This window comes from Bombina bombina, chromosome 6, assembly GCF_027579735.1.
Source record: "Bombina bombina isolate aBomBom1 chromosome 6, aBomBom1.pri, whole genome shotgun sequence".
Classification (NCBI taxonomy): Eukaryota; Metazoa; Chordata; class Amphibia; order Anura; family Bombinatoridae; genus Bombina; species Bombina bombina.
In genome coordinates, this window is record NC_069504.1 from 152,993,330 (window position 1) to 153,009,578 (window position 16,249).

General features: G+C 40.6%; 1 protein-coding gene across 1 annotated transcript in view; it reads right to left on the minus strand.

Annotated features, from left to right (window-relative positions):
• Positions 1 to 16,249, minus strand: part of MAPK12 (mitogen-activated protein kinase 12) — a 170,198-nt gene that overhangs the window by 113,622 nt on the left and 40,327 nt on the right. Inside the window, exons 3-4 of the mRNA XM_053716642.1 lie at positions 9,039 to 9,097; positions 5,643 to 5,754 (exon numbers count right to left, since the gene is read on the minus strand). Coding sequence (XP_053572617.1) covers positions 5,643 to 5,754; positions 9,039 to 9,097 — 171 coding nt within the window. The remainder of the gene's footprint in view (positions 1 to 5,642; positions 5,755 to 9,038; positions 9,098 to 16,249) is intronic.

Here is a 16,249-nt window from a genome sequence, read left to right on the forward strand (position 1 = left end):
TTTTAAAGAACTATCTGATAAGCCTTTGTCCAAACCCTCTTGGAGAAAGGACAATATCCTAGGAATCCTAACCTTACTCCATGAGTAAATCTTGGATTCACACCAATAAAGATATTTACGCCATATCTTATGGTAGATTTTCCTGGTGACAGGCTTCCGAGCCTGTATTAAGGTATCAATGCCTTGATAGAATCAAGCGTTCAATCTCCATGCAGTCAGTCTCAGAGAAATTAGATTTGGATGATTGAAAGGACCTTGTATTAGAAGGTCCTGCCTCAGAGGCAGAGTCCATGGTGGAAGAGATGACATGTCCACTAGGTCTGCATACCAGGTCCTGCGTGGCTATCAGAATCACCGATGCTCTCTCCTGCTTGATTTTGGCAATCAGTCGAGGGAGCAGAGGAAACGATGGAAACACATAGGCCAGGTTGAAGAACCAAGGAGCTGCTAGAGCATCTATCAGCGTTGCTCCCGGGTCCCTGGACCTGGATCCGTAACAAGGAAGCTTGGCGTTCTGGCGAGACGCCATGAGATCCAGTTCTGGTTTTCCCCAACGATGGACCAGTTGAGCAAACACCTCCGGATGGAGTTCCCACTCCCCCGGATGAAAAGTCTGACGACTTAGAAAATCCGCCTCCCAGTTCTCTACGCCTGGGATGTGGATCGCTGACAGGTGGCAAGAGTGAGACTCTGCCCAGTGAATTATCTTTGAGACTTCTAACATCGCTAGGGAACTCCTGGTTCCCCCTTGATGGTTGATGTAAGCCACAGTCGTGATGTCCGACTGAAATCTGATGAACCTCAGTGTTGCTAACTGAGGCCAAGCTAGAAGAGCATTGAATATTGCTCTTAACTCCAGAATATTTATTGGGAGGAGTTTCTCCTCCTGAGTCCACGATCCCTGAGCCTTCAGGGAGTTCCAGACTGCGCCCCAACCTAGAAGGCTGGCATCTGTTGTTACAATCGTCTAATCTGGCCTGCGAAAGGTCATACCCTTGGACAGATGGACCCGAGAAAGCCACCAGAGAAGAGAATCTCTGGTCTCTTGATCCAGATTTAGTAGAGGGGACAAATCTGAGTAATCCCCATTCCACTGACTTAGCATGCATAATTGCAGCGGTCTGAGATGCAGGCGCGCAAATGGCACTATGTCCATTGCCGCTACCATTAAGCCGATTACTTGCATGAACTGAGCCACTGACGGGCGTGGAATGGAATGAAGGACACGGCAAGCATTTAGAAGTTTTGATAACCTGGACTCAGTCAGATAAATTTTCATCTCTACAGAATCTATAAGAGTCCCTAGGAAGGAGACTCTTGCGAGTGGTGATAGAGAACTCTTTTCCACGTTCACTTTCCACCCATGCGACCTCAGAAATGCCAGAACTATCTCTGTATGAGACTTGGCAATTTGAAAGCTTGACGCCTGTATCAGGATGTCGTCTAGATACGGAGCCACCGCTATACCTCGCGGTCTTAGAACCGCCAGAAGTGAGCCCAGAACCTTTGTAAAAATTCTCGGGGCAGTGGCTAACCCGAAGGGAAGAGCTACAAATTGGTAATGACTGTCTAGAAAGGCAAACCTTAGGAACCGATGACGATCTTTGTGAATCAGTATGTGAAGGTAGGCATCCTTTAAGTCCACTGTGGTCATGTACTGACCCGCTTGGATCATGGGTAGGATGGTCCGAATAGTTTCCATTTTGAATGATGGAACTCTGAGGAATTTGTTTAAGATCTTTAGATCCAAGATTGGTCTGAAGGTTCCCTCTTTCTTGGGAACCACAAACAGATTTGAATAAAATCCCTGTCCTTGTTCCGTCCGCGGAACTGGATGGATCACTCCCATTACTAGGAGGTCTTGCACACAGCTTAGGAATACCTCTTTCTTTATCTGGTTTGCTGATAACCTTGAAAGATGAAATCTCCCTTTTGGAGGAGAAGCTTTGAAGTCCAGAAGATATCCCTGATATATGATCTCCAATGCCCAGGGATCCTGAACATCTCTTGCCCACGCCTGGGCGAAGAGAGAAAGTCTGCCCCCCATTAGATCCGTTTCCGGATAGGGGGCCATTCCTTCATGCTGTCTTGGGGGCAGCAGCAGGCTTTCTGGCCTGCTTGCCCTTGTTCCAGGACTGGTTAGGTTTCCAGGCCTGTCTGGAATGAGCAACAGTTCCCTCTTGTTTTAAAGCGGAGGAAGTTGATGCTGCTCCTGCCTTGAAATTTCAAAAGGCACGAAAATTAGACTGTTTGGCCTTTGATTTGGCCCCGTCATGACCCTTGCCTCCAGTAATGTCAGCAATAATTTCCTTCAAGCCAGGCCCGAATAAGGTCTGCACCTTGAAAGGAATGTTGAGTAATTTAGACTTTGAAGTCACGTCAGCTGACCAGGATTTAAGCCATAGCGCCCTACGCGCCTGGATGGAGAATCTGGAATTCTTAGCCGTTAGTTTAGTCAAATGAACAATGGCATCAGAAACAAAATGAGTTAGCTAGCTTAAGCGTTCTAAGCTTGTCAATAATTTCATTCAATGGAGCTGTTTGGATGGCCTCTTCCAGGGCCTCAAACCAGAATGCCGCCGCAGCAGTGACAGGCGCAATGCATGCAAGGGGCTGTAAAATAAAACCTTGTTGAATAAACATTTTCTTAAGGTAACCTTCCAGTTTTTTATCCGTTGGATCTGAAAAAGCACAACTGTCCTCAACCGGGATACTGGTACGCTTTGCTAAAGTAGAAACTGCTCCCTCCACCTTAGGGACCGTCTGCCATAAGTCCCGTGTAGTGGCGTCTATTGGAAACATTTTTCTAAATATAGGAGGTGGGGAAAAGGGCACACCGGGTCTATCCCACTCCTTGCTAATAATTTCTGTAAGCCTTTTAGGTATAGGAAAAACGTCAGTACACACCGGCACCACATAGTATCTATCCAGCCTACACAATTTCTCTGGAATTGCAACTGTGTTACAGTCATTCAGAGCAGCTAATACCTCCCCAAGCAATACACAGAGGTTCTCAAGCTTAAATTTAAAATTAGAAATCTCTGAATCAGGTTTCCCCGAGTCAGAGATGTCACCCACAGAATGAAGCTCTCCGTCCTCATGTTCTGCATACTGTGACGCAGTATCAGACATGGCTAACAGCATTTGCGCGCTCTGTATCTCTGCTAACCCCAGAGCTATCGTGCTTGCCTCTTAATTCAGGCAATCCAGATAATACCTCTGACAGGGTATTATTCATGATTGCAGCCATGTCCTGCAAGGTAATCGCTATGGGCGTCCCTGATGTAATTGGCGCCATATTAGCGTGCGTCCCCTGAGCGGGAGGCGAAGGGTCTGAAACGTGGGGAGAGTTAGTCGGCATAACTTCCCCCTCGACAGAACCCTCTGGTGATAATTCTTTTATAGATAAAGACTGATCTTTATGGTTTAAGGTGAAATCAATACATTTAGTACACATTCTCCTATGGGGCTCCACCATGGCTTTCAAACATAATGAACAAGTAGGTTCCTCTGTGTCAGACATGTTTAAACAGACTAGCAATGAGACTAGCAAGCTTGGAAAGCACTTTAAAACAAGTTTACAAGCAATATAAAAAACGTTACTGCGCCTTTAAGAAACACAAATTTTCCCAAATTTTGAAATAATAGTGCAAAAATGCAGTTACACTAACAAAATTTTTACAGTGTATGTAATAAGTTAGCAGAGCATTGCACCCACTTGCAAATGGATGATTAACCCCTTAATACCAAAAACGGAATAACAAATGACAAAAACGTTTTTTAAACAGTCACAACAACTGCCACAGCTCTACTGTGGCTTTTTACCTCCCTCAATACGACGTTTGAAGCCTTTTGAGCCCTTCAGAGAAGTCCTGGAACATGCAGGAAGAAGCTGGATGTCTGTGTCTGTAATTTTTGCTGTGCAAAAAAACGCCAATATAGGCCCCTCCCACTCATATTACAACAGTGGGAAGCCTCAGGGAACTGTTTCTAGGCAAAATTCAAGTCAGCCATGTGGAAAAAACTAGGCCCCAATAAGTTTTATCACCAAACATATGTAAAAAACGATTAAATATGCCAGCAAACGTTTTAAAATACACTTTTATAAGAGTATGTATCTCTATTAATAAGCCTGATACCAGTCGCTATCACTGCATTTAAGGCTTTACTTACATTACTTCGGTATCAGCAGCATTTTCTAGCAAATTCCATCCCTATAAAAATATTTTAACTGCACATACCTTATTACAGGAAAGCCTGCACGCTATTCCCCCTCTGAAGTTACCTCACTCCTCAGAATATGTGAGAACAGCAAAGGATCTTAGTTACTTCTGCTAAGATCATAGAAAACGCAGGCAGATTCTTCTTCTAAATACTGCCTGAGATAAACAGTACACTCCGGTACCATTCAAAAATAACAAACTTTTGATTGAAGAAATAAACTAAGTATAAAACACCACAGTCCTCTTACGACCTCCATCTTAGTCGAGAGTTGCAAGAGAATGACTGGATATGGCAGTGAGGGGAGGAGCTATATAGCAGCTCTGCTGTGGGTGATCCTCTTGCAACTTCCTGTTGGGAAGGAGAATATCCCACAAGTAATGGATGATCCGTGGACTGGATACACTTAACAAGAGAAATATGTTCAGGCACACAGAGTGTTTGGTTAACACATGTGGTAAGATGCCCTGTGCTTTGTAACAACTAAAAAGGTCAGAACAATGTATATTTAACAGAAGACTTAGAGCACTTGTTCTTCCTGTGTTTACTAGCTCAAATTCCATCAGTCTTATATATTTTAAATTCATTGTTGAAAATTTTTATTATTTTTGCCACTTAAAGGGATAGTAAACCCAAATTTTTTCTTTCATGATTCGGATAGAGCGTGCAATTTTAAAGCAGCTTTCTAAATTTACTATTATGAATTTTTCTTCATTCTTTGCGATCTTTTTTGAAAAGCAGGAATACAAGGTTTGGAGCCGGCCCATTTTAGGTTGAGAACCTGGGTTGTGCTTGCTGATTGGATGGCTAAATGCAGGCACCAATCATGAAGCCCTATCCAGAGTACTGAACAAAAAATAAGTAGGCTCCAAAGCTTTTATTCCTACCTGTTCAAATAACGATAGCAAGAGAATGAAGAAAATTAAAGAAAATCGGATAAAATTGCACGCTCTATCCAAATCATGAAAGAAAAAAAAATGGATTTACTATCCCTTTAATTTAGCTGTGAAATTGAGGATTTTCCAGTTATCAGAACTAACCCTGCTACATATTTGTGCATAATTGGCATTAGCTGATAACACCTGGCAAAGAATGTACTTTATACTAAATATTATGACTAAGGCGAACCTTGTTGTCAGCAAACTAAAGCCTAGATTGGCACCTACAAATAAGGCAACGGATGGGTGGAGTTTTATAATTGATAATTAAACGGCAGTAAAAAATTATGTTAATTTGTTATAACGTTTCGACTTGTGCTGCCGACAGACTTTTTAAGCCATAACAATGCTGTTTAGATATATATTTTTTAAATGTGTAACAGGCTCTGCTTGGAGGAAAATACTTTTGTACAGTAGTTTGCCATATAAGCAGTTATAACGTAAAAAAAAAAAAGTGACCCAATAATATGCAATGCTACAGACCTTTAGTCCTTTCAAAATCTGATACACTAGGAACTGGATTCGGTCTTCTGACAGCTTCTCGCGCTTCATTATCTTGCCAAGATCAGTGCCCATGAATGGCATAACCAGATAGCTGCAAATATAAAGAAAAGTCGAGTTAAATGGTACAAAAACCCCAACATGTCAAACACATATACCAATAAGAGGATTACAGATATTTAAAAAGGAGCTGAAATATTATAGCTTTACAAATACTAGCGAGCCAGGGAACTGTAAATATTGATCCTTGTAAAATAATCTTTTCACTCATCTTGGCATTTAATCAAATAAATAATACTACTACTACTAATAATAAATATAATAATAATAATAATAATAATAATAATTGTAGAGCAGTATTTAACATTGGACCATGAATAATTGTGTTTGAGCACAAAGGGAAATATATATAAATAATATTATTAATGGGATCTTGTGAAGCTTACACAGCCAGAAGTAAAGGAAAAATCCCATTTTCTAAGTTAGGCGCTCAAGAAATGAATACGAAGACAGAATTCCTAGCATAACAGCTATTTAATAACCTCTATAGTTCCCGGTTTTATTTACATTTTATTCATGTTTTACATAACAGCAGAAGAACACATTAACCACAGGCCTAAGGGAGGCTTTTCTTGCCAGTTCCAAATGTTCAGAAAAATAAATAAATAGGGGGCTGCAGTCGTGCATATCACAGAATGTGACAAATGAAATCTTTCCCCGATTTGTTTTAAAATCCAGTTGTATTAAATGAAAATCCAGCAGATATAAAATATTAGAGTAACAAATAATGAGGAAAGCAACTAATAAAAAAAAACTTGTGTGTGTTTTCTCTGTATTGTGTCACATTAGACAAAAGAAAAGGGAGAATATTAAAGGGACACTGAAGTCAAAAATAAACTTTCACGATACAGCATACAGTTTTAAGAAACTTAACAATTTACTTTCATTATCAATTTTTGCATAATTGGTTTACATGCAAACTTTCTGAGGCACCAGCTCCTACTGAGCATGCCATGTGCACTAGTTCAGAGAATGTGTATACTAGTCTGTGATTGGCTTATGACTGTTACATGATACAGGGAGCTGGAAAATGGGGAAGAAATACGTTTGTCAGAAAATAAGCTACTGCAGAGTAAGTTCTATTGCATATTTTTTTCATTGTGCCCTTCTACTGTATTTAGTGGTCCATTAACGTTACCACATTTCCGCATGTAACTTCATTACGCAGCTAATCATGCTTATTTTATTGTGGCATACTTGGGTATAGAATAATTACGTGGCACATTTCATTGTGGCAAGTTTTCCTTGTGATATTTCACTGCTGCCCTATATCTGGTACATGTGACACTTTACATGGCATTTTCCCTGTAACACACTTTAGATCAGCATTTTTCTACTTCAGTCCTGAAATGTCACTGACTGACCAAATTCCAAGGATTATTCTATCCTAAGCACAAGTCGGTCAGTCCGTGAGCAAGCAGCTGACCAGGCAGGGAATTAGAATCTGGCCTTGTAGAGATATTTGAGGGTAGAACTGAGAAACATGGATTTATGTGATACACTGAATACATCAGGGCAAGACTAATGAAAGGGCTAGTGACTAGTACATTGCCAAGGCTCCAGGTACCCTAAGTGTACATGTTCCACAGGCCTATGAACAAGGAGAGAGAGAGTGTGCAATTTTAAACAACTTTCCAATATCTTCCTTTTATCATATATGCTCAGTTCTCTTGGTAGCCTTTGTTGAAGAGTAAAGCCTTGGTAGACTCAAGAGCAGCAATGCACTACTGGGAGTTAGTTGAGCAATCTGACAAGCCAATAATAAGAGGCATATGTGTAGCAACCAATCGCCAGCTAGGTCCCAGTAGTGCATTGCTGCTTCTATGACTACCTACTTATTCTCTTGAACAAAAGGACACCAAGAGAATGAAACAAATTGATAATAGAAGTAAATTGGAATGTTGGTTAAACCAGTATGCTCTATCTGAATCATGAACGCTTAATTTGTACTTTACGTTCTCATTAACAAGGATCACTCTCTGCAACTTTATTATTTCTGGTTACACTGACCAGGTTTTATCAACTTTTTCTCAGCAGTGCAATTCTGTTGCAAATGAAACCTAAACCAACCGTATATATTTACAATCTCAGCATCTTTTGTTTATTTGATATATTACCCTTTTTATTAAAGAGGCATGAAACAACCTCTTTCTTTCATAATTCAGATAGGGGATATCATTTTAAACAAATTTTCAATTTATTTCTATTACCAATTTTTCCTTGTTCTCTTGGTATTCTTTGTTGAGGGAGCAGCAATACACTACTTGGAGATAGCTGAACACATCAAGTAAGCCAACAACGAGGCATATAAGTGCAGCCAATAAATTAACAGCAAGCTCCCAGAAGTGCTTTGCTGCTCCTGAGCCTACCTAGTTATTCTTTTTAACAAAATATAGCAAAAGAACCAAAGCAAATTAGATAATGGATTTAAATTGGAAACCTTTATAAAAAAAAAAAAAAAAAAAATGGAGGAGAGGAAACTACCAAAAAGATAAGGGTGTTTAAAAATACATGTGGGTGGGCACTCCTGGAGCGTAATAACAATTTTAAAAATAAAATAGGTATATGATTTATGGAAGGAGTAACTCATTTTAGTATTGTGGAACAGAACTTTTTAAATAGACACCAATTTGCGTATTGTTAATGTTCTCTATTAGATGCCATCTCTCTTGTTTCTGAGAAAAGAAAGCAAGAGACAAGTGACCGCACACAAAAAAATATTTTATAATTATGCCATCATATTCCTCTGTCATGGTTTTAGAACAGAACACAAATGTAATATGTGTGATAGAGTAACTCACACATTTAGTCTGAAAGTAAACGTAAATTTTAATGAATGAGTGGCCGTTTTTTAAAAAATACTACTATTAAAAACTGAGGCACTTTCATTCATTAAAATTTACATTGAAGTGTTTTTTTAAAAACTTACCTTTTTCTTTAGGAAACCCAGACCGGCGATCCTTCGACCAGCTTCTCATGCTGTACTTAGCATAGCGATGACGAAACCGGCTTTCTCCAATCGTTGCGTGGCCTCACGAGCTGGACACCTATGGGGCCCTTGCAATGATTGGAGGAAGCCGGTTTCATCATTGCTGTGCTAAGTACAGAGGAGCTGCGGGCGGAGAATCGCTGGTCTGGAATTTCAAAAGAAAAAAAAAAAGGTAAGTATTTAAAAAAATGCTGCAATGTAAAGTTTAATAAATGAAAGTGCCCCTGTTTTTAATAGTATTTTTTCTTAAAAACGGGCACTAATTAAATTTACATTTACTTTAAAGCAATAATATATATATATATTTAAAAAAAAAAAACACAACTTACAAATCATTGAACTTTTCAAATGTGGAGTCCGGTGTAAATACATCTAAGAGACCAATCACCTGCAAGAGATATTATATACACAGGTAAATAACAAAAGCATGTTTGGAATGTGAAATGTCAACATAAAGGTAACCTGAACATTTTATGGTATTTGTTAAGTTAAGTACAGTATATTCAGGAGAATGTAATATACAAATGGGAAATGTTTACTTAATAGTCTATCATTAATACTGTCAGATATACACACCAGCAGTTTAAAACATATTTGTGTTTCTTCCAACAGTAGTGGTAAAATCTTTACTCATGATGATGTGTTTTTTTTATATATTTTTTTTATTTTTCTTGCAAGTAGTCCGCCAGACGTTTGCATAACAAAACAGATAATGCAGAATCTGACCTTCCAGAGAACTGACAGACAAGAAGGTCTGGAGAATGGACAAAATCCTAGGAATCCTGACCCTACTATAAGAGTAGCCTTTGGATTCACACAAATAAAAAAGGTATTTACGTCATACCTAGTGGTAAATCTTTCGAGTAACAGGCTTGCGAGCCTGAATCATGGTCTCAATGACCGACTCCGAAAAACCACGCTTAAACATAACTAAGTGCTCAATCTCTAAGCAGACAGCTTCAGAGAAACGAGATTTGGATAAAGGAATGGACCCCGAGTTAGAAGGTCCTTCCTCAGAGACAACCTCCAAGGTGGAAGAAGAGACTTCTTCACCAGGTCTGCATACCAGATCCTGCGAGGCCATGCAGGAGCTTTCGAAATTACAGATGCTCTCTCCAGTTTGATACTAGCAATGACTCGTGGAAGGAGAGCAAACAAGGAACAGGTATGCTAGACTGAAATCCCAAGGAACCGCCAGAGCATCTATCAGGGCGGCCTGCGGATCTCTTGACCTTGAGAGAGAGCGCACTCCCCTGGATGAAAAAAGTCTGTCTGCACAGGAAATCCGCTTCCCAGTTGTCCCCTCCAGGAATATGGATGGCAGATAGACAACAATTGTGAACTTCCGCCTACTGAATAATCTGAGCTACCTCCTTCATGGCTAAGGAATTCCGAGTTCCTCCATGGTGGATGATGAAAGCCATTGAGGTGATGTTGTCAGACTGGAACCTGATAAACCGGGCTAAGGACAACTGAGGCCAAGCCATCAGAGCATTGTAAATCGATCTCAACTACAAGATGTTTATGGGTAGAGCAGACTCCTCCCAAGTCCATAGTCCCTGCCCCTTTAATAAATCCCAAACTGCTCCCCAGCCTAGCAGGCTGGCGTCCGTGGTCACGATCACCCAGGAAGATCTCCGGAAGCATGTGCCCTGAGACAGATGTTCCTGAAAAAACCACCATGGAAGAGAGAGAGTCTCTTGTCGACTGATCTAGATCTATTCTGAGACAGATCTGAATGGTCTCCGTTCCATTGTCTGAGCATGCATAACTGCAGAGCTCTCAAGTGGAATCGAGCAAGGGAATGATGTCCATGGAAGCGACCATCAGATCAATTACCTCCATACATTGAACCACTGATGGCTGAACAGTAGACTGCAGGGGCAAGAGGAAAGAATTTTGGATTTTCTGACCTCTGTCAGAAATATCCTCAGATATAGGGGATCTATTATGGTCCCTAAGAAAACTACCCTTGTAGCTGGAACAAGGGAACTCTTTTCCAGATTAACTTTCCATCTGTGGGACCGTAGAAAAAAATACAACAAGATCCCTGTATGAGAGTTTGCTTGTTGAAAAGATGAAATTACCTGAGACCTGATCACTGCCAAGAGAATCCTCAGAACCTTTGAGAAAATTCTGGGAGCTGTGGCAAGGCCAAACTGAAGAGCCACAAACTGAAAGGGTTCGTCTAGAAAGGTGAATCTCAGGAACTTGTGCTGATCCCTGTGGATGGGAACATGAAGATACGCATCACTCAGGTCTATGGTCGTCATGAACTGACCCTCTAGGACCAAAGGAAGAATGGAACGAATGGTTTCCATTTTGAAGAATGGTACTCTGAGAAATTTGTAGAGACACTTTAGGTCTAGAACGGGTCGAAAAGTTCCCTTCTTCTTTGAGAACCACAAACAGATTAGGATAGAATCCTAGGCCCTGTTCCCTTACTGGAACTATCACTCCCAGGGAGGAAAGATCCTGAACGCAGTTCAAAAAAAGCCTCTATGTTCATCTGGTCTGCAGACAATCTTGAGAGATGAAATCACCCCTGGGAGAGAAAGTCTGATTCTATTTAGTAACCCTGGGATACTAAGTCCACAGTCCAAGGATCTGGGAAACCCCTTATACACCTGATAAAACAGAAAATCTGCCCCCCCCCCCACTTCATCCAATCCCAGACCTGGGACAACCCCTTCATGCTGACTTAAACTCAGCTGAGGGTTTCTTTGAATGCTTCCCCTTATTCCAAGACTGATTGGGTTTCCAAGAAGACGAACAGTTCCTGCTTGGAAGAGGGAGAAAAACTTTCCTTTGAAGTTACGAAAGGATCAAAAAAATTACTTTGACTTTCTTAAATTTGTTCTTCTTGATGTGTGGTAGAAAAGACCCTTTTCCACCCGTAATATCAGAAATTATTTCTGCCAGACCAGGCACAAACAAGGTCTTACCCTTGCAAGGAAGTGCCAGAAGCTTGGACTTAGAATTTAGCCACAACACCCTGCAGCCAGATATCTTGGCTCCCAGTCTAATAACTTACATGGTAGCATCAGAAATAAAGGAATTGGCTAGTTTGAAAGCCTTAATCCTGTCTTGGATCGCCTCCAAAGTAGTCTCTACCAAAATTGATTCAGACAAGGCGTCGCACCAATAAGATGCCGCACTTGACACAGTGACAATACAAACTGCAGCCCTAGAAGGCCTTGATAACATACATCTTCTTCAAATAAGCCTCCAGCTTTTAGACCATGGGATCCTCAAAAGAGCAGCTATCCTCTATAGGGATCGTAGTTTTCTTAGCCAGAGAAATGGCCCCTGCTACTTTAGGCCCCATGAATCTTTAATAAGAGTCAACGACAGGAAACATCTTTTGAAAGACGGGAGACAGGGAAAAAGATATCCCTGGCTTCTCACATTCCTCTGAAATCTTCACACAGTCTGGAAAAGGAAACCCCCCTCAGAGAGGAAGGAACATCATATTAATTATTAAGTTTACTAGATTTCTTAGGGTTGACAGCGACAGGACTATCGGAGTCATCCAGAATAGCCAATACCTCCATTACCAGTACACAAAGGTGCTCAAGCTAAACCTGAAGTTAACTTCTTCAGAATTAAACAAAGGAATTATACTGTCCGAATCTGAGATCTCACCCTCAGAGGCTACCAAAGTATCCTCCTCATCAGACTTATGAGAGAGGGCAACCTGTGTAGCAGTAGGTGGAACAGTACCCTTGCTATCTGAATATCTACATTTTCCTCTTGCGTTTTCCCTTTAGCATAGGAAAAGCAGATAATGCCGCAGATACCGCAGAAGATACACAGGTAGCAAATTCCGTAGGCGAATAAACTCCTCCAAGAGACAGAGAGGAACTGCAGGGCACTGTATGTGATGCCATAGAGGCTTGGGATGTTACAGGAGAAAGCTGTGGCATTGCCTGAACAGCATCATCCTGAGAGACATTTGGCTCAGAAAAATCTAGACAAGAAGTAGAAAATTGCATGGGCACACAATTTGGTTCTCTAAACACAGCAGACATTTGTCCAAAGGAACAGACTCCTGTTCCATGACTTAAAAGAAATTGTTGGCAAAAAAAGAAAAGAAAAATATATTCGAGGTACTGTAACTTTAAATATCAACACAGAGCGGTATAGTCTCTTGACTAATTAGACATTCCACGCCATCACTGCTTTCAGGACTTAGCACCCTGGAATTAAAGCTAGGGGTGGTCTAAGCAGCAATTTGACTTAAATTACAGCTCCCCATAAAAACCAACTATGGATCCACTACCCCATAGCATTTGGCTGAGGTGCCTACCTGCCCCTCTGATGATAAAAAAAATTTAAATTTTTTTTTAAAAAAAAAAAGAACACAGCAGCTATACGATTCGTGCAGATCACTTGCCAGTCTCTCTACTTGCATCTAACAGTCGCTACCACTCCGATCATACAGAGAGCGGAAGGTCACATGACCGGCTAAAAGGAAGCTGCGCCATCAGAGTAAAGCACGCACTTCAAAGCCGTCTAAAACTGACACTTTAGAAAAAAGAGCCGTTCCTTAACGATCTATGCAAACGTAGTGACAAATAAAAAAAAAAAAAGTACCAATGCCCATACACTTCTTATTTCCTTAGCCAGAATTCACAACTAAAAAATAAAAAACAACAACACCTGAACCACCAATAGAGGGTTAACTCCTTCCTTCCCATAAAAGGAGATTGACCTCTAAGTCTCTGACCCACATGCGTAAAATGTGCCTGCCCACTGGCTTAAAATAATCCTCTAGTCCCAAAGGAAAAGTGCAGAGTTTCTTGATTTAACCCCTTCAGTGCAAGTCTCCCAAACCCAGAAGACTAAAGCACTTACCTGCACATCTATCTGTCCGGCAGGAAGACAGCTCACAAGGTGTGAGAGGACACATACTCCTCACAGAGGACCTGTAGAAAAAGAAAGGAGTAAACCTACTCTGGCTTTCTATACCATGGGCAGCAAATATCTTAGGAAAAGAAAGCAAGGACCACCTTACAAAGTTCCTAACTGCTTTAAAGCCACCACTACTCTACTGCAGAGATTGACGTGGACGACAGCTATACCCAAAAAAACAAACAAAAAAAAACTTGCTTGTGGCGAAAGGAAATCAAACTTTCTTCAGACACCAAAACTTCACCTCCTCCATTGACAGAGGCAAACAGAATGACTGGGGATTATGGGAAGGGGAGTGACACTTAACAGCTTTGCTGTGGTGCTCTTTGCCTCCTCCTGCTGGCCAGGAGTAATATTCCCACTAGTAATTGATGACGTTGTGGACTCTCCATATCTGAGGAAAGAAAAAAAACCCCCATAATTTATGTAAGATTTTACCTGATAAATTAATTTCCTTCATATTGGCAAGAGTCCATGAGCTAGTGACGTATGGGATATACAATCCTACCAGGAGGGGCAAAGTTTCCCAAACCTCAAAATGCCTATAAATACACCCCTCACCACACCCACAATTCAGTTTAATGAATAGCTAAGTAAAAAAAAACAAAAAAAAAAAAAAACACAACACCCTTTTTGGGTGGGTCTCATGGACTCTTGCCAATATGAAAGAAATTAATTTATCAGGTAAGTTCTTATATAAATTATGTTTTCTTTCATGTAATTGGCAAGAGTCCATGAGCTAGTGACGTATGGGATAGTAATACCCAAGATGTGGTACTCCATAGAAGAGTCACTAGAGAGGGAGGGATAAAAATAAAAAGCCATTTTCCGCTGAAAAAATTAAATCCACATCCAAAAAAATAAGTTTCTCATAATTGAAAAGAAAAAAACCCCCTTAAAACATAGGCAGAGGAATCAAACTGAAACAGCTGCCTGAAGAACTTTTCTACCAAAAACTGCTTCCGAAGAGGCAAATACAGAAAAAATGGCAGAATTAGTAAATGTATGCAAAGAAGACCAAGTTGCTGCTTTGCAAATCTGATCAAGTGAAGCTTCATTGTTAAAAGCCCACGAAGAGGAGACTGATCTAGTAGAATCAGCTGTGATTCTCTGAGGCGGAGCCTGACCCGACTCCAAATAAGCCTGATGAATCAAAAGCTTTAACCAAGATGCCAAGGAAATGGTAGAAGCTTTCTGGCCTTTCCTAGAACCAGAAAAGACAACAAATAGACTAGAAGTCTTCCTGAAATCTTTAGTAGCTTCAACATAATATTTCAAAACTCTTACAACATCCAGGGAATGTAATGATCTCTCCAAAGAATTCTTAGGATTAGGACACAAAGAGGGAACAACAATTTCCCTATTAATGTTAATTCACAACTTTAGGTAAAAATGTTAATGAAGTCCACAAAACTACTTTATCCTGATAGAAAATCAGAAAAGGAGACTCACAAGAAAAAGCAGATAATTCGGAAACTCTTCTAGCAGAAAAGACAGCCAAAAGGAACAACACTTTCCAAGAAAGTAGTTTAATATCCAAAGAATGCATAGGCTCAAAAGGAGGAGCCTGTAAAGCCTTCAAAATCAAATTAAGACTCCAAGGAGGAGAGATTGATTTAATGACAGGCTTGATACGGACCAAAGCCTGTACAAAACAGCGATTATCAGGAAGAGTAGCAATCTTTCTGTGAAATAAAACAGAAAGAGCAGAGATGTTTTCCTTCAAGGAACTTGCAGACAAACCTTTATCCAAACCATCCTGTACAAACTGTAAAATTGTAGGAATTCTAAAAGAATGCCAAGAGAATTTATGAGAAGAACACCATGAAATATAAAAGTCTACCAAACTCGATAATAAATCTTCCTAAAAACAGATTTACGAGCCTGTAACATAGTATCAATCACTGAGTCAGAGAAACCTCTATGACTAAGCGTTCAATTTCCATACCTTCAAATTTAACGATGTGAGATCCAGATGGAAAAACGGTCCTTGAGACAGAAGGTCAAATCGTAAAAGGAAGTGGCCAAGGTTGGCTACTGGACATACCAGAACCTGTGAGGCCATGCAGGTGCAACCAGAAACACAAATGATTGTTCAATGATGATCTTGGAGATCACTCTTGGAAGAAGAACTAGAGGCAAGAAGATAGCAGTTCCTTGGTTTTACCAACCTGCTTCTAACACATCCACCGACTCCGCCTGAGGATTTCCTGGACAAGTTCCTGGGAAGTTTCAGATCTATTTCTGGAAGACCTCACATCTGAACAATCTGAAAAAACACATCTGGATGGAGAGACCACTCCCCCGGATGTAAAGTCTGATGGCTGAGATAATCTGCTTCCCAATTGTCTAATCCTGGGATATGTACCGCAGAAATTAGACAAGAGCTGGATTCCGCCCAAGAAAGAATCTGAGATACTTCTTTCATAGATAGGGGACTGTGAGTCCCACCCTGTTGATTGACATATGCCAAAGTTGTGATATTGTCTGTCTGAAAACAAATTAATGGTTCTCTCTTCAACAGAGGCCAAACCTGAAAAGCCCTGAAAATAGCACGGAGTTCTAAAATATTGATTGGTAACCTCGCCTTTTGAGATTTCCAAACCCCTTGTGCTGTCAGAGATCC